This window comes from Corvus kubaryi, unplaced genomic scaffold, assembly GCF_017639235.1.
Source record: "Corvus kubaryi isolate FWS band 111438036 unplaced genomic scaffold, C.kubaryi_AGA036_p1.0 37398, whole genome shotgun sequence".
Taxonomy (NCBI): domain Eukaryota; kingdom Metazoa; phylum Chordata; class Aves; order Passeriformes; family Corvidae; genus Corvus; species Corvus kubaryi.
Window position 1 is genome coordinate 14,307,271 of NW_024581137.1, and position 23,759 is coordinate 14,331,029.

The window sequence follows — 23,759 nt, forward strand, 5'->3', positions numbered from 1 at the left end:
GATGTGTCCTTCATAAACTAGGTGGTTGGCTGTAGTTGAATGCTTGTCCGGAGTACTAAAACTGCAGCATGTTTGGCAGGGGTGACTTTTCTGTCCCTAAGCTTTAAAAGGTGCTTCTTGCATTCTTTTAGTATGACGTATTGTTTTGGTTACTCTCTCAATTTCCATTTTCTAGCTATTATTGTAATGTGATAAATTGACACTGAATAGCAAGTAGGCACTTAAGACCCTTACTGTCTGATTGTAAGTATTTTTTTTATAGAGCTGATTCAAGGCACAGAAAAGCTCTAGGAAACTAGAAGTAATTCTCATTATTACTAAAATGATATCTTTTAATGTAATCATTTGGGAGAAAGGGACAGTCCTATTTTTTCCCCCAGCTGAGTTCTTGAGGTTATTGCTGCTGTTGAATATTGCAGTAAATTTTGGCTGTCAAGGCTCAAGTTGCCTTGAGTAGCAAGATAATTTTTATTCAGAAATGAGTGTTTCTCAGAAATGAGTGTTTCTTTCTGCAGCAACCACTTATGTGTATTTCATACCCTTTGGCTTATTTCTATAAACATTGTTGTTTGCATATAAGTATCAGGAGTTTAAAACGTAGAACAGAATCATTCATCATTATTGTATAAAAGTAGTTGGTTCCCATCTCATACTACTCCCTTCTTCCTCAGCACCAGAGAAATGGTAATAGAAAAATTGTTCCTACATGACCCAAGCTGTTACGTTCTGCTGGCTTATAATGTAGTGTTTGTCCGTCTGTTCCTAGCAGTTATGTCCCTTCAGGGGATGATGAGGTGCCTTTGCCTTGCAGTGCCCCACTTTGCCTGCAAATGCTTTGCCCCATGATGTGGATAGGAATGCTTTAGCAGCAAAAGGGTGCCTGCTTGCTGCTGCAAGTAAGGGAGGCAACCTGGCAAACATTAAATACCTGTGCCTACAAAAAATTAAATAAGAAAGTTAGCCTGCCCTGTGTATGTAGTCAAGATTAGCAAACACAACCTGTTGGAAAACAAGAGGTTTGAGCACAGGAAATTTGTTTATTGTTGAACAAAGAAGAGATGCATGCACCCTTGAAAATTAACTAGGATGCCATAAGTGGACTTGTGAGGTATTTCTTTTCTCACAGCAGACTGAAGAGAAAAATTACTGTGGAAAACACGGCATTTGACAGCTAATGTGATATGTCATTTAAGTTCTTTGTACCGGTATAATCTCTTCTTAATAAAAGCAATAAAAAAGCTCCTTTCCCCAGCCTAATTCTTCACACGGTGGTTTTAGCGTGTGGTGGATTCTGCAGTCAGACTTTACTGCACAATAGCCCTGGGTATCAGGATCTCTCTGCTGGGTGGGATTGGCTGTGTGTGAGCACAGGCTCAGGCTGTTCACAGCTCCGGTGAGGTCTTGATGCATTGGGTAACTCGAGAGGTGATTTATGACTCTGTGACGGTGCACACCCTTCCCCAGGTGTGACAGTCAGAGGCTGGGTCAGACTTCCGTGTTGAGACACTTGTGGGGAGCTACCACTTCACTCATAAGAGCAGGGGCCGAAGAGAGAGAGCCTTGTTGACATGAGGAGTGTCAGGGAGGGGCTTTCAGCCCAGTAGCTTTGTCTGAAATACGTTGGGGGCTTTTGAGCAGAAACTGGCTACTGTCAGAGCTGGTCTGAGGAGCAACATAAACCTTCTAGTAATTATTAGACAGATGGTCTCTTCCCTCCTCCACCCCATCTGTACAACACAAAGCTGTTGCACTAAGGACAAATACTCAGTTGCTCTGGAGTTCCTTAGCTGAGCATGTGAGTGAGGAAAGATGGTATCCTGCTTTGTGGAGACCTTGCTTTGCTCTCCCCAAAGATACAGCCTACGAGGGAATGACTTCCCATCGCCTGTGAGACTAAGGCATCATTTCGTGTCTGTCTGGGATAACTGCAGCAATGTCAGTAAACGAAGAGGAAAGCTATGAATATGACTATGAAAAGGAAAATGAGAGGGAACGCACTTCTGACAGGCAGAGCCTTGATATCTTGGAAGAAGGTACTTTTCACCTTTTTTTTAATCTTTCATGGTAGTAGCACCTGGCAACATATAAGTGATGTAAGTGGTATTTGTGGATTAAATACACCAAATTTTGTGTTTTACATAGGTAGCCAGTACATTTGGATGAAAAATTCATCTAGCATCTAAATCAGATAAACCTTAATTTATGTATACTTCTTTAAAGAGGAAATGCATGATCAACAGATGTAGGCTGTGCAATACCTATTTTATAATGGAATAGGAATTGGGAAATTTTCTCTCTCTGGAATTGTGTAGTGCAGTTTTTTATATACGCACCATGTGTGTCTTATGAAACTGTGTATTTTAGGTTGTCATTGCCAGCAGGTGCTTCTAGAACAGAGCAGCAATTTTGTGCTTATCCATGAATTTGAAAGCGCATAGACGGAAATAATCCAAGTGTGGGTCTTATGATTTAAATTTTCAATAAAAAACCAACCCAAAAATCTTGTCGTACTTTCTGTAAATAATGGGCAACTGGCCCATTCAGATGGAAATGGAAATGTATGTGCATTGAAAATCCTCCTGTGCCCCTGCTGTATTGAGGGGGTACCTATTCTAGGGCTGCTTCCAGCCAATCTGGCAGCCTTTTTCAGGGTTTCAGGTAGCAAAAGCTGAATGCACCATTCCTGTTGTTTCATGTGCTATAAATTTTGCTCTGAAACAGTAGTTTTATGGTAAAGAATTGTTACTTCCAAATAAACTATTGTAAAGCTGATGTAAGGATGCTTTGAAGGATTGTTAGCGCAGAGAATGCAATGTGCTATGAATTTACATCCTTGTTCACCTCGTGGTTAACAGTTCCTGTGTCCAGAGTCTTGGTGAATGAACCATGCTCTTTGAATCCCATTGCACAGAATTTTCCTGTAAAAATTCCCTCACAATCAAATATCCCACCTGGTTTTCAGACTTGTGTGTCTGTGCAAAAAAGAAAGGTGCTGAAGAAAATACTGGTAAAAAGAAAATTTAAAACTGGGGATTGGAATGGAGAGGAAGTTTATCAAGAGAGGCCAGCTGACATTTTTTTGTATTTTTTTTCCTATTTTTTTTAGCGATTAAATAATTGCAGAAGCATACCTCATGCTGTTCTTATTCTTTCTGCTGACTTTACCTTTCATCCAGATCTAACAGTCTGAAGCTGTTCTTGTTGATTTTGAGAAGGGGGGAAAAAGAGCTGGGTTCTATCTGTGGTAAATTTAGCCCTGTCTTTCTACAGTGCCTTCCTCTCAAAAGCTCAGTATGTGTTTGAAATGTCTTCTAAAGATGCCTTCTCTTCTCCACCTCTGCATTCATGTCACCTACATACTGAGTGTAGCAGAGATACAGATACACAAAACCGATATATATGGTACTTCTATACATCTTTGCACGTGGGAGTGCTTGCAAAGTGTAGTATTTCTGTAGGAGAATGGATGAGTCAGTCCATTCTATAAGTGGCTGGAAACACCAGCATGTAGCCTTTTCATGCTGAACAAAAGAAACGTTTTAGCTACCATTTATCTGGCTGTAAATCTGGTACCAGAAATGGGAAATCAGAGGATATGCTTCACTTGAACCATTTATAGTTATTGAAAGGAAAAGGATAAAACCTCTGTAATTAAGACTCCTTAATTGTTTGGCCTATTCCACGTGCAGCATGCATCCTCACTTCTTGACCATCATAGTCATTTTGATGTAGTGAGGTTTTTCTCTGTCCCAACATTTAGATGCTGTAAGTTCCCTCAGTCCTGTTTCTGGAGCCCATCACAGAACTAAAGTTACGCCTGGCGGTGTTACGGTCGGCTCTCTTGATGACAGTGAAAGCCACCTTCATAAAGGCCTGGGCAGAACAGTCCTGGGGTCACTGGGGTTGCTTTGGAATTATAAAGTTGCCTGACAGCAGTATGTTTACTTTTCATTTGATAAGCTGGCCTCAGGGCAGACTGCAGTGAAACTTTGCTCAGGGATATATGTTGATAGTGTCTACTGTAAAGTTTTTCTTCGTAAAGGAACCTGAGCTGTGAAAGGACAACCTGTCAGCTTTCTCTGATTAGTGATTCGCTGTGTCAGCTGTTTCTGAAAGGGAGCTGTGTTTGTTTTGATTCTTGCTTTTGCAGGTGGGAGAGGAAAAGACTCTGACCTACATAGGACCTATGATGGCAGCCATTTCCATTTACTAATGTAGTAGTTTAAAAGTCCTCTTTATCTAAAGTACTTAGTAAATGCAGGCAAAGAATCTGTCTCAAGTTGAATTAAAAAGAAAAAAAAAGTCTTGGAATCACTATTAAAATCTTAACTAAGGCACTCCAGGGGTCTGACTTTCACAAAATGTAAATGTACAATAGGATGGAGGCCCATCAGAGCTCTGGGATCTGTCAATGCTAAAGCAAAAAAGATGGAGAGGAGTCATTCTTGAAAGCTTTGGCACAATCATTCCCTCCCAAGGGATAGGAAAAATCGCATATTTAAGAAAGGAGACAGCTGAGAATGTGTGGCTTACGGGCTTGTAACTTCATTTTAGGATTTTTAAAGATGTACAGTCCAGATCCTGGTTTAAATCTTTCACCAATTTATTAGTTACATTGTCTGCAGTCCAGACATTTCTTGACAAGAAATGAATGGAAGAGAATGTCAAGACAGTAACTCAGTGGCTAGTAGTAAAAAATCCTGCAAAAAAAGTTTTAACTTTCAAGAGAACAGCTATGCTGTGCTGTGTCTGTAAATTATGTATGCATTAAGGCAGTTAAGAGAATTAAGGTGAATTCTCTCCAGAGACTTCTTCCTTGTTTCACATTGTGTCTGTATTTTCCAAGTTAGCACATTTGATCTATGTTTATGCTGATAGAAGGAACAAGTGTCTGATGCTCTTTTTGAAATTTCTTTTAACTTTGTTTTTCATTCATCACAAAATTTGATGCAGTTCATGTCCTACTTAGAGGAAGTACTTTGAAATTATTCACTGCCTGAGGTTTCAGGCAGAGGCTTTAGAAAAGAAGTAAGAGCAAAGTGGTGGGGTTTTTTTGCGAACCTGAGGTTAAGTAATAACAAAGGTTTGTATGTGAGGTTTTAATATTGGATTTGCTAAGCTATTTGAATACCCTATGAGATAAATGGCAGTAAACAAACACTCCTTGAACCATAGCCTTAAACAGCAAGATAAAATCTCTTCTTCCAGAAGAATCAGTACCTGCAGCTTAATACTAAAAGATTATTTTGCAAACTGTGCCATTGAAATAACAGTAAGCCAGGCTGTAACATCTGAAGAAGACAAAAACCAAATCTGTTGGATTGTCTGTTGAACTTGCTGACTGAGTATGTATCACTCGCAGCATCATGTTCTTCCAGACTCCTGCACGGAGCTTGCCCACAGTGTGACCTGACAGTTGTGAAGCAGTTGGCTCGCTGTGACCGCTCCTTATCCCTCTAACCAGGGTCACAGTCACCTGCTGACCTCCCTGTCTGCCTTGTGGAGTGACTGGCCTGCTCCCTGCTTGGGGAGTGCGGGGGCAGGCTGGGGGAACTGCTGGGGTGTTATGTTAGGATTTGGACTTCTAGCAAGCTGTGACTCAGAAGCACATTCTTCAAGCTCTGGTGACAGTAGTATCTTAAAATTTTTAAGCTCTTTAGATGGGCATATTCTTTTAGGGCTGTCTCAAATGTGGCAGGCAACAGCAGATCTGAAGCTTCTGCCCCATTGTAGCCAGGGCTGCCAAAAGCACATTGGAGGAGAAGCTACCATGTTTATCTTTAACTGTGGAAAATCTTTCTAGTCTGGGTCAGTAACAGCTGGCAGCACATTTGAGGTATAGTTTTCCTGAGTTTATTTGAGACGTAATATACCTAATATGGCACAGTTTCAGAATTCCACATGTGCTTGGCTCAAGTAATGTAGTGCTCACAGTAACCTGTGCCAGAGGATAACTATCAGTGGCTCTGGAACTGAAGCTGTAATTTTTAGCGGGTGCTTTATCCCTGAAGTGTAAAAAGAGCCTTTGAGAGTTGAATCCATCGAGGAGTCTGAGTCTGCCAGGGCCTTTGATGGCTAACGCTTGCCAAGTGGCAGCAGGGAGCACGGCTGGTCAGTCAGATTTGCCGTGTGTGTGTTCTGTGTGGCTCCATGTGCAACATTTAGGATGCGATGCCCTTGTGATTGTATCTTTGGTGTTTGGACAGAGCTGTGAGTAGAGGGGAGCAAGACAAGCTGTTTGTGAGGCACGGCTTGTCATGACTGAGCAAGAGTATAGCAGACCTTGCCATAGTTAAAGGCTTTGGGTAGGGAACTGTTACGAAAAAAAAGTGCTCTCCCCTCCTGCCACCTTCCCAGTAAGAAGCATGAGTGTTTAAATGGCAGGAGATCTGTGCTCCATGAACAACATTCATTTCCCCTGATGGAGTTTCTGATGAAGTAAATTTTGGTAGTAGGGAAATCATCATGCACTAGCGCCTTCCCTGTTAGACTCTATAATTATACAGGTCAATATTATCTGCCCCAGAAGGGAAATTTACAATAACATCTTGGCCCTCTTATGTTTCCCAGTAGTTAGAAATAGATGGGAAGAGGAGCAGTGGGAGCTGGGCTTTCCTCTTCAGCAGTTGCTGCTCTCTTTTAGTCCTTTAGTTCATCCCTGGCTGATGGGTCTCAAAAATGGAGAGGGAGAATGCATTGAGGAGGGATGCAGGGAGCAGGAGCTGAGCATACCTGTGACTGCTGGCTCCAGTGTTATTTTTTTCCTTTGTTCCACTTGAATCCTTTCTTTGGTAGGTGGTGGCTCATTGCAGAAGCTGCCAGTAGTGGTATTCTTGTTCTGCTTCCCTTCCATGGCTGTCTCCTCTTCCTGTAAACATCCTTTAAGTAGCATACTTGTTGAATAGGTGACTTTCAGGGAGCAATCCAGAAAGGTGCATGCACTCCTCCATCTCCCTGTGCATCTTCAGCTTGGTAATCAGTGCTCCATTAACTAGATGACAAGAAATAAATGCAGAGTAAATAAATACATCCTTTCAGCTCTACTTATGTTGGGAAACACAGGAATGTCCTTATCAGTAAATTTGCAAGCTTTACAAGGGTGTGAAGATGGTGCTAGGTACTTTAAGGCAGAGGAAATATTTGATCTGTGTAGCATTTGTCCATTTGTGTGTTTGGCTTTAAAGAAAAACCCAAACACTTTGAACTGCAAGTGTGTCCCCAGTATCATGTATTTAGTGCTGTCATGAAAATAATGCGATGGGAGCTTTCTCTGTTCCTTGTTTCCTGTTTTGGATCTGTGACATTAGCTTCAAAGCACTTATCAAAACGTGGGATTTTTTAAATTATTCTTTCTTTCTGTATTGTCTATCAGCCTTCTTCATAAGCTGAGAAGTGCAAAGTATATTTTATTTGGCTGTTTGGATGCATCCATGCACTTAGACACAGTGCTCCCTATCACCCTCAAGCAAAAAACTACTGATGTGTGAGTGAGCAAAATGAGGTCAGTCATTTGGCACTGTAGGTTTTGCATTACAAGGCACTGTCCTTCATTTGCTCTTGTTTTATCTTTACAGCATCGTTACCAGGCTCTCATACTCATCAGAAATTCCAGCAGGCTAGAAACCTACTATGCCTGATCCATTAGAGATTGGGGGGGGGGGGGTGTACTTTTCCTCTGCATACTTCACGGATCACACCTCTAAATGGTTTTTTCAAAATAGTGGGTGTTTTTCACTGATAGATTTTTTTGATCACTAAAGAAATAAAAACTCCTGTACTAGGAATTGGCCAGATGTTATCTTGTAGTGTGGGGAGGTTGAATAACTAAATATTTAGACACTTCTAAGGTTTGGGGTTTTTTTAAATGATGCTTCTGAATTCCACTCTCACCCCGACTTTTCACCTTCTCCTCCTCACAAGCCTTGATTTCTGAGTAATGGAAAGCAACACCTCTTTCCAAGCTTGCCCTCCTTCCAAAAGGAAATCCTTCCATTTAGTTAGTAGCTCTGTGTTTTTACAGTATTGTATGTAGTAGTAGTAGTAGTAGTATGGGCAGTAGCTGACTGAAGAATTTTATTATATGCAATCTACTGAAGTTTATTTCCACTTGGAGAATAAAGAGGATGCATAAAAGAACATTTCTTCTTTGAAACCCTTTCACGTTGGCAGAGTAGTGTGTGAAGATCTCTGTTTTGACAATCACCAACAGAACTTCGACAGAAATTTCGAGGTATAAAAGCTATTGGTGACCAGATTCTACTTTGCTGCTGGTAATGTCTGTTATGATAATGCTGTGGTATTGCCTTGCCAGGCTAAAGTTTAAATGGCAAGTTCTGAAGAAATAACCCAGGGAGTATCCACACAAATCAACCTTTATCACTCTCCCAGTTGAGTGACTTTATTCTGTCTGTGGGAACACCATCCTTTTATCAGCCTGGCTGTTAGGAAGGTTATACATTTACCTGAATTGGGATGGTGTGAGGTTGCCATAGTCCTACTCAGTGGTGATTGTTAGTGCTAGGTACAGAGTTGTAATGAGCTTGCTAATGACGATGTCAAACATTATTTTATAGTAGTGATGGAATGTTGTAACCAAGGGAACTATTTAGTGTGCAGTTGTATTGGAAACCTGCTGGCGTCAGGGTTTCTGATAGGTCTTTTATGGCATGACTTATGAACTTACTATATTTAAAACAAAACTGAGTTTATGGTGATACCAGTTGGTGTATGTGTGGATGAATAGTCTTCTGAACATTACACCTTCTGTCTTTATGTGAAGTTTGTATGGAAAACTTCTGTTTAACCCCTTTTTCAACTCTAGCCAATGCTTTCTGCAAGTTACTGCATTTTTTTTGTGGAATCCTGATTAGTCTGCTTTTGAGTGATATAGCTTGTAGTTTACAGATGTACTGTATTTTTACTTCTGCAGTGGTAGAGTTATTCTTTCTACTGGTATGTTGTGTTTGTCAGGTTATTACTTTGAAGCATAAACCTTTTACTTTTACCACTTTCAGACTTGCTATTTGGATAAATGCAATTATATTTTGAATACTTTTGTATAGCATTCTTTGGAGTTCACTGGCACTACTCATGTCAATAAATATTATACATTCTTTTAGGATGTGATCCGCAAAAGTAGAATTAGAGAAACAGGAAAATAAATGAAGAAAATTAATTTCTTGCCATAGTTTAAGCAATTTTCTGATGGTTAGGTAAGGAAAAATGTCCTCCAACATTTCAATAGATATTTAAGTACTGTTGCATTTGATGTATTATCAATGTGCCTTAGTGGTGAGCAGCTCTATATTTATATGTATGCAATTTGTATATTTATGAATTAGGTAGTGTTGTTTCCGTAGTGTGACAAACTGTCTCCTGCTAATGTTACTGTACAGTTCTGCTCTTTTTTTCTCCTCACTATTTAAATCCTATTAGGCCTGATCTGTCTCTTCCCCCGCCTTAGTGTGCACTAGAACAACATTAGCTTATCTGCCAGACGGAGCCTTAACTGACATTGCCAAGGGTAAATCCCCTGAAGAACAGTTCAGCCTACAACAGCCTGATAACTCATAGTCCATATGATCCCCTGAATTTCATTAACAGTCCTTTTTTCCAGAATTACAGGGTTTGAGGAAAAGGTATAGTTAAAAATAAAAAGAACAGAAGGGTAGAATAGAAAGTGCTGTTGTTTCCTGTGACTGTTGGTGAATTTTTAGAAAATTTGTTGACTTCTAGATAAGTCAGTGTAGCTTCTTAAAGGATTACCTATGGTGGTAGACTGAACTTTTGAATACTTTCTTCAGTCTGATAAAACTCCTGGTTCCACCTTAGTGATTAATCATCTCAACCAGTCTAAGTAAATATTTGTATGAGTGATACTGTGGTCACTGTGGTGTGGCCTGGGTATTACAAGAGCCATTTCTTATTTTGCATGTGTTTTGTACTTACTTTGCTGTCTTCTACCATAAAACCCAGTTCTTATCGACTTAATATGACAGTGTCTTTCTGATGAGCAGTGCCCCTAGCAGTATTGGAGTTGCTTATTCATGTAGTAATGCTACTGCATGTCATACAATGAGTAGGTGACACGATGGAATCCTAATTATGTATCTAAGAATATCTGTTCTGACTTCCTGGTTTTTTGTTTTTTTTTTTTAGTAAACTCAATACATTCATCTTCAGAGAAGAAAATTTTAACATTTTAAGTTTGTTCTGCCACTGACAAAAGCAAGTGCTCATTAGAAGAGGAGCATTTGTATTCCCAGTATATCATATATAATAGTATATTGGATTTTTTTTTTTTTTGAGGGCAGGTTTGGGGAGGGGGGGGTGAGTTTTGTTTCTTCGTTGTTTTGTTTTGAGTTTTTAGCTCTTGATGTGCTTACCCAGAGGTTGACATAAGTGGTTTTTAAGATGAAAACTTATGCATGCCTAAATTAGAAAGATATTTCTTGCAAAGGATGGGAGTTGCACTTCAGCGATCCTTGTGGGTGTTTTCGAGCTCAGAATATTCTGTGATCCTCCCCCAGTAGTACTGCCTGTCTGATTAATGTTTTGCTTTATTTCTTTGCAGTTTTATGTGCTGAAAGAGTGGGCCAGATGACTAAAACATACAATGACATAGATGCTGTAACACGTCTTCTTGAAGAGGCAAGTATTACCTCTGTTTAAGGACCCATACACAGTATGAGAAAACAGTACTGAAATTACATGGTACCACTACTAAACATTGTTGGTAGATTGTCCTCCAGCAGGGAGGAATGTACACTTTATCTCATTGGTAAAGTAAATATTCTTTCTAAGTAAAGATCATTTGTTTACCCTCAGTCAAATGGATTTATGACTTCTGCTTATTTTCCAGTTGAGGCCATGTAAGTTGCTCTTGGCCAAATGTTTGCCTTAATAAATGAGGAGGAGGAATCACATTAAAATGACACATATTTTTACAGTACATGTAAAACTAGGAGTATCGTTATTGATGGATATATTCTCTTCAGAAAATTATAAAAAAAGTTCACAGATGTGTATTCATAATAATTTTCTCAGATAATTTCTTTCCAGAGAAGTACATAGACAAAAAATTAGAAAATATGTAGTACTCCATTTGTCGTCTTTTCTTCTTTTCCTTATGTTTGGTTGATTTGGTTTTTTGTGGGGTTTTAATACCATTATTATTAAAATTGATATTCTTGTAATCCTTAGCACTCAAGAAATGTCAAAAAGCAACTGTCACAGTACAATGCTTATGTTCAATAAATACCATGATACATTTTTTGACTTAAATTAGCTGGTTTTCTGCAGTAAATTTGAGCAATGATTTTCCATAGAGTGCATATGAGTAATTCTTTAGGTGAAAACTGTTAAAATTGTATTAGTTCATGGCTGACTGCAATTTAATCCTTTATACTCAATTGCTTGCTTATTGCAATAGCAGTGTCGAAAATGGGGTCTTTCCAGCCAATTGGGTGGTCTGTATTCCTCTAATTCTGCAAGGAAACAAGCATGGGAATGAATGCTCACATCTCCCACCTGTTCTTGATACCCCTCAGTTCAGTACAGTCTTAATTTTATGCTTTGAGCCAAACCCATTCAAACACCTCTGTATGAAGTACTTGTTAAAACTGCTGCTTTACCCAAAAGACTTCCGGAATAATTCATCAACTTGTAGTTGTTTGGCTGAGATTTACTGCATTTGTTCAATGGCTCCTTCCAGTAATGATGGCAGCATTCTGCCAAACTGTTTCCTCCCCTTAGTCTCTGTAGCCAAACGTCTCTAGATCCAGGCATCACACAGGAGCAGTGCTTGAAGGACTTGCTTGAGCCAATGTCTTAAAGCTTTTTACGCACTTTCCTGTCTGGATGTTGGCAAGGGAAAAATATGGGAGTGTATAATATGTCAAATTTTAGTAAAACAAATACTTTTGTTTGATTTGACCATCATTTCCAATGAAATTACTCTGTTTGTAGGGATAGGTGCACTTACAGCATGTTTCTCAGTTCTCCAGATGATGATTAACACAAGAGATTGCATCCATTTGCAGAATTTAACTCCTGTTGCTTTCACACATACAAGTGAGAGAAAAAACAAAAGCTATCCCTTGTCTGTCCTTCATGTTTGCAAGCTTCAGGTGCTTGCATTAAAAAGTTGATAGAGTGAAAGGTGCAGCATTTGGGAAGATAGGCAAGAGAAAATCTTGAAACAGCATGTGTGCAGAAATTTCAGAAGTCTGTGTCTGTTGCCCTGAAACTAAGGAAAGGGAGTGGCACCAGGCCTGCCTGGGTATGTGGTAAGAATAGGAGCAGATTTCTTCATGAATCTGCTTTCTCGTCTTTTTCTAGTAATAGTGTAAATGTGTCCTGCTTCTCAGTATTATTTTTTTACACACTGCTGTAATAAATCAGTTCTTTCTCATTGTGTGAGTAAGAGAGAGGCTTGTCCCCAAACCGAGATACAGAGCTGGATAGCTAAAAATTGCATAGGAAGCCTGGGGAGGTTATTTGAAGAGCCTGGACATGCACATTCCTCAAATTGGAAGTTAAAAAACATTGCTGCTAGATAGCTCCTCCTCTGTAGGGTCAAAACCCCAGCAATATATTTTTTCCACTCAGTATTTATTAAGTGAGCCAAATTACTGAACAATAACTTGGCTTAAAATATAAACCAAACGTATTGTGGATAACTTTGTGGGACCTATTTTTCTGAAAGATTGTACAAAAGATTACGTAAAGATTTTATGGCTAGATAATGCCAGTAGCTTTTAATGCAAATATAAGTCTGACCTTCAGAAACCATTTGGAAAACGCTATTTGCGGATACAGCAGTGATCAATAACCTCTCTTTTTATTTACTGGTTATTATATAACTTTTTTTTTTTTCCATTATGAAAGTGTCTTCCTTCAAATTCATTGACTTCAAATCCGTGTGAGCAGTAGCTGTAGATTTTGTAAGCTTTGTCACTAACATAGGCATGACATAAGGTAGCATCTAGTCATAAAATCTGGATGGTAGTTAGGGGCAGTAAGTAAGCCCCAAACAGTATTTTCAGTGACAGGAAGAAAATTCTTCCTCAAATGGTGTTGAACTAAGGGTTACGTTAGGGGGTTAACCACAGCACCATTTTACCACTATTTAAAAAACCTAGTAGTGAAATAAGAAAATGATAAATAGAAATGCCTAATGAATAGTGCAAAATTCTACACAGTTTATCATCCTCTCCCAGGCAGATCACAATCCCATGTATCTAGCTTCTGCAAGGCTGAGACATCCATATGTACATGTCATCAACAGGATAAGCTTCTAGGTTTTATCGGTACCTGTGGTGAACTGTCAAGACAGGTGATTTCCAGTACTGTGCTCATAGAGGAGAGAGAAGAAGTGGCTGGGCATGACATGAGAGTGGCTACTTAATGTAGGTTGGGGCATCTGCAAAAAGGAAACAGTTTTTGTACGAAAGCACTAGTGGTTGGCATACACAAATATAGGAGCTGAACATTCATTGTGGTGGAACTGGCTTCTACTCCTGCATAGATTACTGCCTTTTATTTCTAGGTGGAGCAAGTGGAAACTGAAGAATGCTTTGAGAGAGGGTCAGTCTTTTCTGAATAATGCTGTTTTAACATATTCAAGAGTAGAAAAGGAAAATTAGCAAAAAACCCCAAATAAACCTTCACAGAAGGAAAAAGCCATTTTATTGTTGAAGTGTTTGGTCCTTCCCTTTCATGGCAATTTTACCCTCCCTCTGATCCTTTGGTGATTAAAAAAAAAAAAAAATTGAAATTAGCTTTCTATTCTTAATGCTTCACAGAAAGAACGGGACTTAGAATTAGCTGCTCGGATTGGCCAGTCGCTGTTAAAAAAGAATAAATCACTGACAGAAAGAAATGATTTCCTGGAGGAGCAAGTAGAACATATCAGAGAAGAGGTAAGATTTTTATGCCTGAATGCTGTATGATGGGGGGAATTTTCTGTTCTTGTCCATACATTTGGCTGTGGGCAGCCTGCTCCAGTGTCTGACCACCCTCACTGATAAAAATTTCTTCCTTATATCTAGTCTAAATCTGCTCTCCTTTGGTTTAAAACTATTACCCCTTGTCCTATCACAACAGTCCTTGCTAAAAAGTCTGTCTCCATCATCCTTATAAACCCCATTGAAGTAACTGAAAGTCTGCAATAAGGTCTCCCCAGAGCATTATCTTCTCCATGCCGAACAACCCCAACATTCTCAGCCTTCCCTTATAGGAGAAGGAATATTTTTGTGGCCCTCCTCTGGACCTGCTTGAACAGGTCCATGTCTATCTTGTCCTGAGGACCCCAGAGATGGGTGCTCACCAGAGTACAGTAGAGGAGGAGCATCACTTCTCTCGACCTGTTAGCCATGCCTCTCTTGATGCAGCCCAGGATATGCACACATTGGTGTGATCAGTAAAACACACCAGAAAGCATATATCATTTCAAGTAGCACCTGTGCTTTAAAAGAGCTCTTTATCTAGAAGTACAACTGTCACTAAACTCCAACTCTAATAACTGAGCTAGGAGCAAATGTTGTTGCTTCTGTTCTGGGACAGTGACCTTGGATTTTGAGTCTCATCCATATGTGGTTTTGAGCAAGACAGAGAGCAGGAGAACAATGAACCACAGTAGATTAAAAATTTCAGAAATGGTTCATAATTAACACTGCTCGGGGGTGTGAGATGTTGCGTTATAGCCCTGAGATGGGCTGGAGGATAAACTGCAGATGGAGTGATTGCTCGTGTGTGATAAATGATGGTGGAGCACACATGATGAAATAATATCCTTTGACGTGGCCTACCCTTTTTGGCATGGAAAACTAGTTCTCTTCTGTCCCAAAGGAGTGCTGTTGCTTGCTGCCCAAGTCCCATCATGAGGCAGACCAATTTATTCTTGTATTGGTCAGTATGACATGTACTAGGTATGTGCAAGGTGACTGAGTAGGACTGTGCATTCATATCATCCATCCAGAGTGGAAAATTTGCTGGAGGAAGGTGGAGGACAGAGACAAGCTGCCTCTGTCCACGTCTGTTTTTATTTAGTGGGACTGAGGAGCAGCATTAGGAAAAGTGCCACCAGAAATAAGCCTCTTACCAGGTGGCTTGGAATGTTGGGCCATATGTTCTGTCAACAGCCCTCTTTCACACTGTTATTTTGACTCCTTCAGAAACCGATGCTTTTGAGGCAGAGCTCATCAGAATTTAAAGTCATGACACTTTTGTGTATTGAAAATCTGTCTTCAGTAGGTTGCAGATTTTCTATTAAAACTGAATTTTGAATATTTGAACAGAACAGTAACTAAGACAACTGTCTTTAAAGGCAAGAGATAAGAGAAAAGAATTTATTTGGTATTTCTAAAGTTCTGTAAAAATTGTCTAAAAATTGTTTGTCAGGGAGATAGGAGTTTTCTGTAATACAGGGACACATTTTTTCTGGTGTGTGGTATAAAATTAAGGTTTTATTGGTGTATGTGTTATGGCATGGATAATTTAGCTTTATATCTCTTTGACCTTTGTCATGACAAAACCTTCTGTCCCTCCCATTAAGCAGGCTGAGGTTTTCCTGTGTGCTGGTAACATGCCACATTGACAGGGACATGTCAAAGTAATAAAGACCTGTGCAAAACGCATCAGATTCTTGGGTTTGTCTTTTGAGTTCTTAGGTGCTGCTTAGTTTAAGAAGGGGCTGTGATTATGTTCAGTAAAAACTGATGTAACCGAGATTTTTGCTGTAGTGCACTAGGGAACAAAAGATGAGTGGACTGAAGCAAGCACTGTAGCGTGTGCACAGACATTTCAGTCTCAGCTTACTGTTTCAGTATTATATTCTAGAAGCATAAACATTATACTGAGGAAACTTTCTTAATTGTAAAGTATTTTGGTTGCAGAGATGGGTGTCTGCCTTTTCAGCAGCAGAGTGTAGTTCCCAGGTACAGTGTGTCTATCTACTGTTCTGTAAGAATGCTGCAGCTCCATGTTCCTTTTCTCTGGGATGGTGCTACCTACACTTTAATATTGTCTCCTTTGAAATTAGAGCTCAGTATCAAAGAAATGTAAACCGTAAATCTGCACAATGTGAATTGTATTTGGAATGGAGTACCTTACTAGATTAGCTTCTCCTAATCTTTCTAAATTTCCCAGTTCCTGCTTCTTTTTCCTCTACATATTTTGTCCTATGTTTCTGAGGCTGAAATGGCAGCACTTCCAAGACAGTGTCAGTCCTCAAATAACACAACCTCAAACCTGTGTTAACATCCGGGTAATACAGCCCTCTAGACCTGTTACTCGAGTTCCAGGTCACCTGTCAGAGTTTGTGTTTTGATGATAGCAGGTTTCAAAGTCCGGGTTTGATTTTTGTCCTGTGTAAAGTGAGAAGAAAGGAAGAAGCTGAATTATAATCTGGAATGGTAGCTTAAAAAAGGGAACACTGCTTTTGGTCTATTAGGAGTAGAAAGTAATGTTGGAAAGACAGAAATGCTCTTTGACTTGGTACTTGCATGCATGCTACTTACATACAGAGGAAAAGGGTGTCTTCCTTTTGAGTAATTCCAGCCTGTTAAGCACTTAGTTGCTGTCAGTCAGGAAAACAAATCAGCTCTACTCTTGAAACAGTTGTTCCAGATTCAGTAAGGATTGATCCTGTGAGTTAGGTCCCAAGTCTTTAAACTGTTGTTCTCTGCGTGAGGATACTTTTATCTTTTACTTAAATTATTTTTAAGACAGGTGCAGCTATTTCATGAGGTAGTTCCGAAGCTGAATGAAGCTATCAGGCCAGCGAAGGGAATTAAAAGCCTGAAGAAATGAGCTATCACCATGGGCCTTGTCCCATGTGCAGCAAGGGCTCAGTCTCTATTGCTTGGTAACAATACCAAGATTGTGCAGCAGTAATGTGGCAGTGTTTGCTCCGGAGGGCACATGTTGCAGTGGCTTGTGAAAATGTAGAACAGGCTATTTCTATTCGTAAAACAAGTCCAGTGTTTTGCAGTATGAAAATGTGTTCTGGGTCTGTCTGGGATGCAGGTAATACTCTTCACCAGCCTACCTGGTGCTGTGCTTTGGATTTGTGACTAAATTAGTGTTGATAAAAACAGTGTTTTGGCTGCTGCTGAGCAGTGCTTGCACAGCATCTACCAGGCTCTTTTCTTTTTCCCTCATGCCCCTCCGAACCTCCCCACCCTTTTTTTGGGGTTTTTTTTTTTCCCTTCTTCACTCTGTCCACCATCTGCACAAGATGCTGGGAGGGTGCGCAGCTCTGGTAGCTGCCTCAAACTGACCAAAGGGATGTTCTATACCATATGTTGTTATGTTCAACAACAGAAAGTCAGGAAAAGGAGAAAGAATCTGGGACATTCATCGTTATGGTGTTTGTCTTCACAAATGACAGTTCTGTGTGCCAAGGTCCCAATTTCCAGTAAGTGGCTGAACATGCAGCTGCTGATAGAAGAAAGTGAATAAATTCCTTATTTTGCTTTGCTTGCATGGGGAACTTTGCTTCACTTATTAAACTGTCTCAGCCCGTGAGATTTTTCTTGCTCTTGAGCTTCTGAGTCTCTCCTTCATCCTATAGGGATTGTGGGGCAGACTGTGTGCTCAGCCGGTGGGTGCTTAGGTTAACACGCCACAAAATGCTGCATCAGAGGGAGGGAGGTGTTGCTGGAAGTTACTGTAGTGAGTTTCACCGCCTGATCGAGATTGGAAGTGAGCTCTGGAGGTCATCTTGTCCAAACCCTCTTCTCAGGCAGGGCCCCCTTCATGCCAAGGACCATGTCCAGACAGTGTTTGACTATCTCCAAGGATGGAGACCACACAAAGTCTCTGGGCAACCTGTGCCAGTGCTCAGTTACCCTCACAATTAAAAAGTTGCACCTGATGTTAAGGAGGAACCACTCATGTTTCAGTTTGTGCCTATTGTTTCAGGTTCTGCTCCATTAAAAGTCAACCTTTCTGACTATTCACCCTCTTTCGGAGGATTGGAATGCTGGGAAATGGCAGTAGAAATAGTATCCTCAGTCTTTTTAATTCATAGGAAAAAAACACAGTAGCAAGAGCTGGAGATGATCTAGTGTCCACCCACAGGCAGTATCTGAATCCTTGCTACTTAAAGAGGCTGAGTGTGCTGAAGGGAAGTAAATTGTTATTTTTGGTTCAGAATTTTTGTTCTCCTGAAATGGAGAAAGCAAGCCTCCAAGACTTAATACACAAATTTTGTTTAACAGTTTTTGAAAATGTGGTTGAATGGGGATAGTTTTTTTTCCCCTTGCTATTTAAAACCCATGTCTCAGGAGGACTTGGTGCCTTAGCACTTCTCATTATGCAGAATAGTCTTAGTTAAGTAAATGACCTTGTTTGCTTCAAATTTCTGCACAATTCAAGTGCTTTTTTGGGTTGTGTCTGCTTTTTTCTTCGATGAAAATGGAGTTGAAATCTATGTCATTGATATTCTCTGGGTTTTTTTCCAATAATATCTACAAAGAAAAGTATGCTTACACTGTGAAAAGCAGAAGTTTAATATAAAGAAGTATGCTGTGCATTTTTCACATGGGAAAGTGCAAACTGAGGGCCAAGCCTTGCAGTGCAAGTGGAAGGGAATGGATGTGTCCGATCAGTTGTGCTATCTATAGTCGTGCAAGGCAAATAAAAATTAATCTTTTGCTACTGGCATCTTAAATCACAGCTGTGAAGTGGTGTACATGCTACTGTCTAATTGGCTTTTAACCCTTTTCTTGGAGAATAGCAATATAAAGTAACAAAGATTATGTTTGTGGAGCTCACAGTTACAGGGAATCTTAATCACCCAATTTTGATGTTTTGCTCATTTTTGATGTATGTGTGTACTAAGTACAGGAATCCCACAAATCACTTTACCAGAGCTAAAAAAACCTGGAAGCTGACTGCAGCCTCCACTGTTGGAACAGCCTCAGAACAGCAGTCTCCCACTGTGTGGTGGTGTTCCGCAGCTCAACAGGCACTTGAGTTGCAATTGCAACCTTGCTACACAAGCATTTCAGTAATTTTATGTAAAATCTCTTGGAGAGGAAGAAATGCCTGCATCTGAGGCCTGCACGGTATGCATTCAAGCCAGATGGTGACAGTCATCACACAAAATGGATAAAAGCAATGTTTGCCTTGATTGTGCCACATGATTTCTTGCCCGTATCATTGCAATATATCCATTACTGTGCTTGTGAATCTAGACTAATGCAACAGTGAATCAGGATTGCTCATCATAAAGAAGGTGAAAAAGAAACACGTCTAATAGCAGTGAAATTGCATTTTTGGACATGTAAAAAAACATTTAGTGGCTAATTTAGAAGGTACACTTTTCCTTCTTTCTAAGAAAGAAAAGAAGTGGTTCTGGTCTGTTTCAGTCTTGGGCTCTTGATTTTGTGTGAAGATGATGCCTGCAGGGTGAATAGCGAGCTAATTTATGGTGAGTTTGCTTAGGAATGTGTCTGGAAAATCAGCCTACTGATCTGTGAGCTCTTTCCTTGTGTAGGTTTCTCAGTTGCGGCATGAGCTGTCCATGAAGGATGAACTGCTCCAGTTCTATACCAGTGCTGCCGAAGAAAGCGAACCGGAGTCCGTCTGTTCCACCCCGTGAGTTAATCAATCTACAACGTTGAACCAGCATCTGTTGGACAATTTAATAGCTTTGAAAAGTGGTAAAATTACCCCTGAATTGGCTGGAACTATAAATGGGACTCAGAACTTGGTGCAAGGCTCCAGCTGGAAGGATTTGCATTGAGCCAGCTGGCTATCCAGGTGCTAACAAGAGCCAGGAGGGGGAGAGTACATAGGGAGGCTGCTGACACAGTGCTGCAACTTTGAGAGGAACTGGGTCACTGTTGAGGTGAGGCAGCCGTGGGTCTCACTGACAGTAGCCCAGTACACCACATACATTTGCATGCTGTGCTAGGACATGCTACGTGAGTAACCTTTGTGCTTGAAGGACCTGAAGGCACTATGGAAAAATTCCAAGCTGAGGGAAAGAAATAAAGCATGGCTTACAGTGTGGGTTCCAGGCAGTTAGCTGGCTGAACAGCATTGCAGGCTCTGAGGGGCTGTCTGCCCTTGCAGAGTTATTGCTGCATTCTGATGAAGCATGTGCAGCATTAATCAGGAGCTATTGGACTGCTCCCTGTAGTAAGGTGGTTTCTTTTCTCATAGCCTTGGCTGAATAAGTTTTCCATAGGAAATGTGTGGAATAACAAAAAAATTTTTTTAAATGTTCTCTTTTGAAATTCACTGCAGATTTATTGCTGCCCAAAAGTATTGTCAGGAATAAGCTGTATTTCATGTAGCTCTGTTTGCTTCTGAGGCCTGTGTTCAGTCTGTGCTTCTGTGAGATTGGCCATAATACACGTAAAAATAAATTAAAATTGTCGCTTTCTCGTACAAGGCTGAAGAGGAATGAATCTTCTTCCTCCGTCCAGAACTACTTTCATTTGGACTCTCTTCAAAAGAAACTCAAGGACCTTGAAGAGGAAAATGTTGTCCTTAGATCTGAGGTGAAATTGCTCCCTTTGTTTTGCTTACTATAGTTGTTCATCTAAGGGCCAGAACAAATTATTGAGAAGCTTGTATTAAAAGTTGAGAGTCTAACTAAGAGTGTGATTCCACATGTAACAGAGGTCTCTCTATAGTTGTTTAATGACCATCCTTTATCTTTCTTAACGAAGGAAAGGCTGAAGTGTGGAAGCTACGTAGAATCACAGAATTGGTTAGGTTGGAAAAGACCTCTAAGGTCATTGAGGCCAACCTTTGACCCATCAATACCTTATCAACTAAATCAGAGCCCTCGGTGCCATGTCCAGTCCTTTCTTGAACACCTCCGGGGATGGTGACTCCACCACCTCCCTGGGCAGCCCGTTCCAGTGTCTAATCACCCTTTCTGTGAAGAAATTCTTCCCAGATGAAGCTGCATGCAAAGAAATTTTTGTGCAGTAAGAATGTGCAGGAGCATGGGCAGATTTTGGAGTCCAGGATTGCACTTTGAAACAGGTTTTAAAGGGCTGGCAGATAAGTGTGACTTGAGCTGCAGATCTGAAGTTTGTAGGCTGGCATGTTCTCTCTAATACCAGTTCAATGTTTGTCAAAATAATAATTGCTAGCCTGAATTTGCATTGTATTTCTTCATTTTGAGTTTCAAGTCAGGCAGTTAATATTTTAAATTGAATGTATTTTTCTTCTTTTTTATTTCTGATATTATTCTGTTTGTTTCACAGATGACAGTTTTTAAAAGTTTAATAATTGAATATGAAGTAAATAATTTTATGTGTTTAATCCAACTTTTAAACCTTGGGAGCATGTTACCACTTTGCAAACATGTAACATGAGTGTAGCAGAGGAGGTACTTTTGGTCTAAGAATGAATGTATGAAAACAGAGTGTTATGACCATTGTAAATAGGTAGTGCCACACCTTTGCACAAGACACCAGATAATGGAGACTGCTGTACTCTTAACTGAGAAGTTCACAAGGAAGACGAACAGTAGATGGTCTGAGAATAATGAACATGGAGTTAGAACTGAGAGAGCCACTGCATCAGGAGCTGGTAGGAAACCCCATGCAGCACTGTCTTCCCATCCAGGGAGATTCAGTCTGTGCCAGCAAGGCACAGGATGAAGCCAAATCTGAAACCTGTGAGTTGTGCAGTTCTCTACAGATGCAGTCTGTGGGTGTCTGTGCATGCCCCCAGCATGGGGAATAGATTACCACCTGAGACCCACTGAGGTGGTGCCAGCCATGCTGCTCTTGGCACTCCCAGAGTCAGAGTGGAAAAGACAAAGCAGGGAAGGAGGTAGCACTAAGGTTTTTTGTGGGATGTATGGTTACAGTGCCAGAACTTTTCAAATAGTATCGAATAGCATGTTTTTTAAATACTTGAATGTTTAATTCAGTTATTTAAACCAAGCATTTATTTAGTTTTTGATGATACCTAGCTTTGTTCAGGTGACAGATCAGGCTTTGCATGCTAACCTTTTGTATGTCCAAGCCTTTTTCTTTTTACTTTTAGTGCAAAATACACAAGTGACATCTAGTGGGGGTATGGTGACAATGATGCAAATTTCTCCATACAGTAATGTGTCTGCTGAATGTTCACCTGGCCTCTTTTTCCAGAACATGTGGGAGGGCAGGCAAAAACTGTGGTTTCTCACTGTCTTCCTGAAGGAGTGATTAGAATAGCTTGTCTTTCTGAAGCAGATGGAAGTGCAGCAACAGACTGGCAAAGAACAAATGTGCTAATGTAGCATATTTGATGTGGATTTCTTGAACAGGCCTGTCAGCTGAAGACTGAAACAATTACTTATGAAGAGAAGGAACAACAACTTGTCAATGACTGTGTAAAAGAGCTAAGTATGTCCCTACTTCTTTACATTTATTTGAGATAGTTCAGTAAAAAAAAACCAGAACAGATCAGACAGTCATGTTTTTCTCTGGTACTTACTTTCCTTTTATAAATCGTTATGAGGAGAGAATTCCTGGCTGAAATTTCACTGCAGAAAATGCTGGCTGAAAGCTAAATCTTTCTCATTTAAAAATAGTTTTGCTTTGAAAATGTTCAATCTCCTTTGCAGCATGAGCACTTGGTGCCTTTCTGGTTTTGTGTCCTACTGTGTTTTTCAAAAATACCATACTGTGTATTGGGGTAAGATTCTGCTGAAGCAAGTGATGTTCCAAGAGAACATATTTATGCTTACTTTTCTGATTTTGGGTTTGTGATGTTAATTGTAATCACTTATCTTAAAGGGGATGCAAACATCCAGATTGCCAATATCTCCGAAGAGTTAGCAAAGAAAACTGAGGATGCTGCCCGGCAGCAAGAAGAAATCACTCATCTTCTCTCTCAGATAGTCGATCTGCAGAAAAAGGCAAAAGCTGTAAGCAATCCAGTTGAGAGACTACTGTTGTTGGTTGCTACTATTGTAACTGAAGGACAAGATAAAATCCTCTCTGTACTAGAGCCCAAAGGAAATATTCCACTCTCCTTATGTGGGTGACCTTGTTTGGTGTTTAATATGTAGTATACTTGACTAGAAAGCATCAATTTATTAAAAGATGCATATATGGTTTATCAAATGCAATAGTTAAAATTATTTTAAATATTAGATTTAAAATTCTGCTCTGAGTGATGTCAATGAGACAAGAATGTCAGTGCAAGTGGGCACACACTTGTTTGGGGGTTCATTTGGGAAGGTGCATTCTGATGCTGTGTGTTTTTGTGTAAGCATTTTAGATGTTTTTAAAGTAATGTGTAGATTAACATTTCTGCAGAGGAGAGGTGAGAAGAGTTGGAATGTTCCTTCTTACCTGTAGTATAGGATAAAATATCACAGGACAAAACACTGCAGTATTTCTAACATTTTTTGGCATATTTTAGTGTGCAGTTGAAAATGAGGAACTTGTCCAGCATCTGGGAGCAGCTAAAGATGCCCAGAGACAGCTCACAGCAGAGGTGAGTACATTACTTAGTGATACAGTAACTCAGTAGCAAGTCAGTGACTGTTCAGTTTGCCTCTCTGATCTGAGCTGGATCAGAAGTCTTAAATAGTTTTGCCTATTTCTATGGAATGAAGGAACATTTGTGTTCCTAGTAGAGTTCAAAACCTTTTCTTTTCTGTTCTCTGCTCCTTCAAATGACACACATTTTGAAACACAGAGGGTTATTGGCTGTATAGGAACCCCTTTAGAGGTTGACTTCTCTAGGCTGGTAATTTCAGCCTATTTTGACTAGTGAGATAACATGGAAGA

The 23,759-nt window shown here is 40.1% G+C and overlaps 1 protein-coding gene across 8 annotated transcripts in view; it reads left to right on the plus strand.

Annotated features, from left to right (window-relative positions):
- TRAK1 (trafficking kinesin protein 1) overlaps positions 1 to 23,759 on the plus strand; it is a 103,499-nt gene that overhangs the window by 53,340 nt on the left and 26,400 nt on the right. For 7 of the 8 annotated variants that reach the window (XM_042044259.1, XM_042044260.1, XM_042044263.1 and 4 more), the window contains 7 exons: positions 10,574 to 10,650; positions 13,806 to 13,922; positions 19,505 to 19,605; positions 20,408 to 20,516; positions 22,286 to 22,364; positions 22,758 to 22,888; positions 23,389 to 23,463. In XM_042044259.1, the coding sequence (XP_041900193.1) occupies positions 10,600 to 10,650; positions 13,806 to 13,922; positions 19,505 to 19,605; positions 20,408 to 20,516; positions 22,286 to 22,364; positions 22,758 to 22,888; positions 23,389 to 23,463 (663 nt within the window). In that variant the 5' untranslated portion in view covers positions 10,574 to 10,599. Of the gene's footprint in view, positions 1 to 1,702; positions 2,034 to 10,573; positions 10,651 to 13,805; positions 13,923 to 19,504; positions 19,606 to 20,407; positions 20,517 to 22,285; positions 22,365 to 22,757; positions 22,889 to 23,388; positions 23,464 to 23,759 lie in introns of those variants that run through there. The other variant, XM_042044262.1, reaches the window with a different exon arrangement.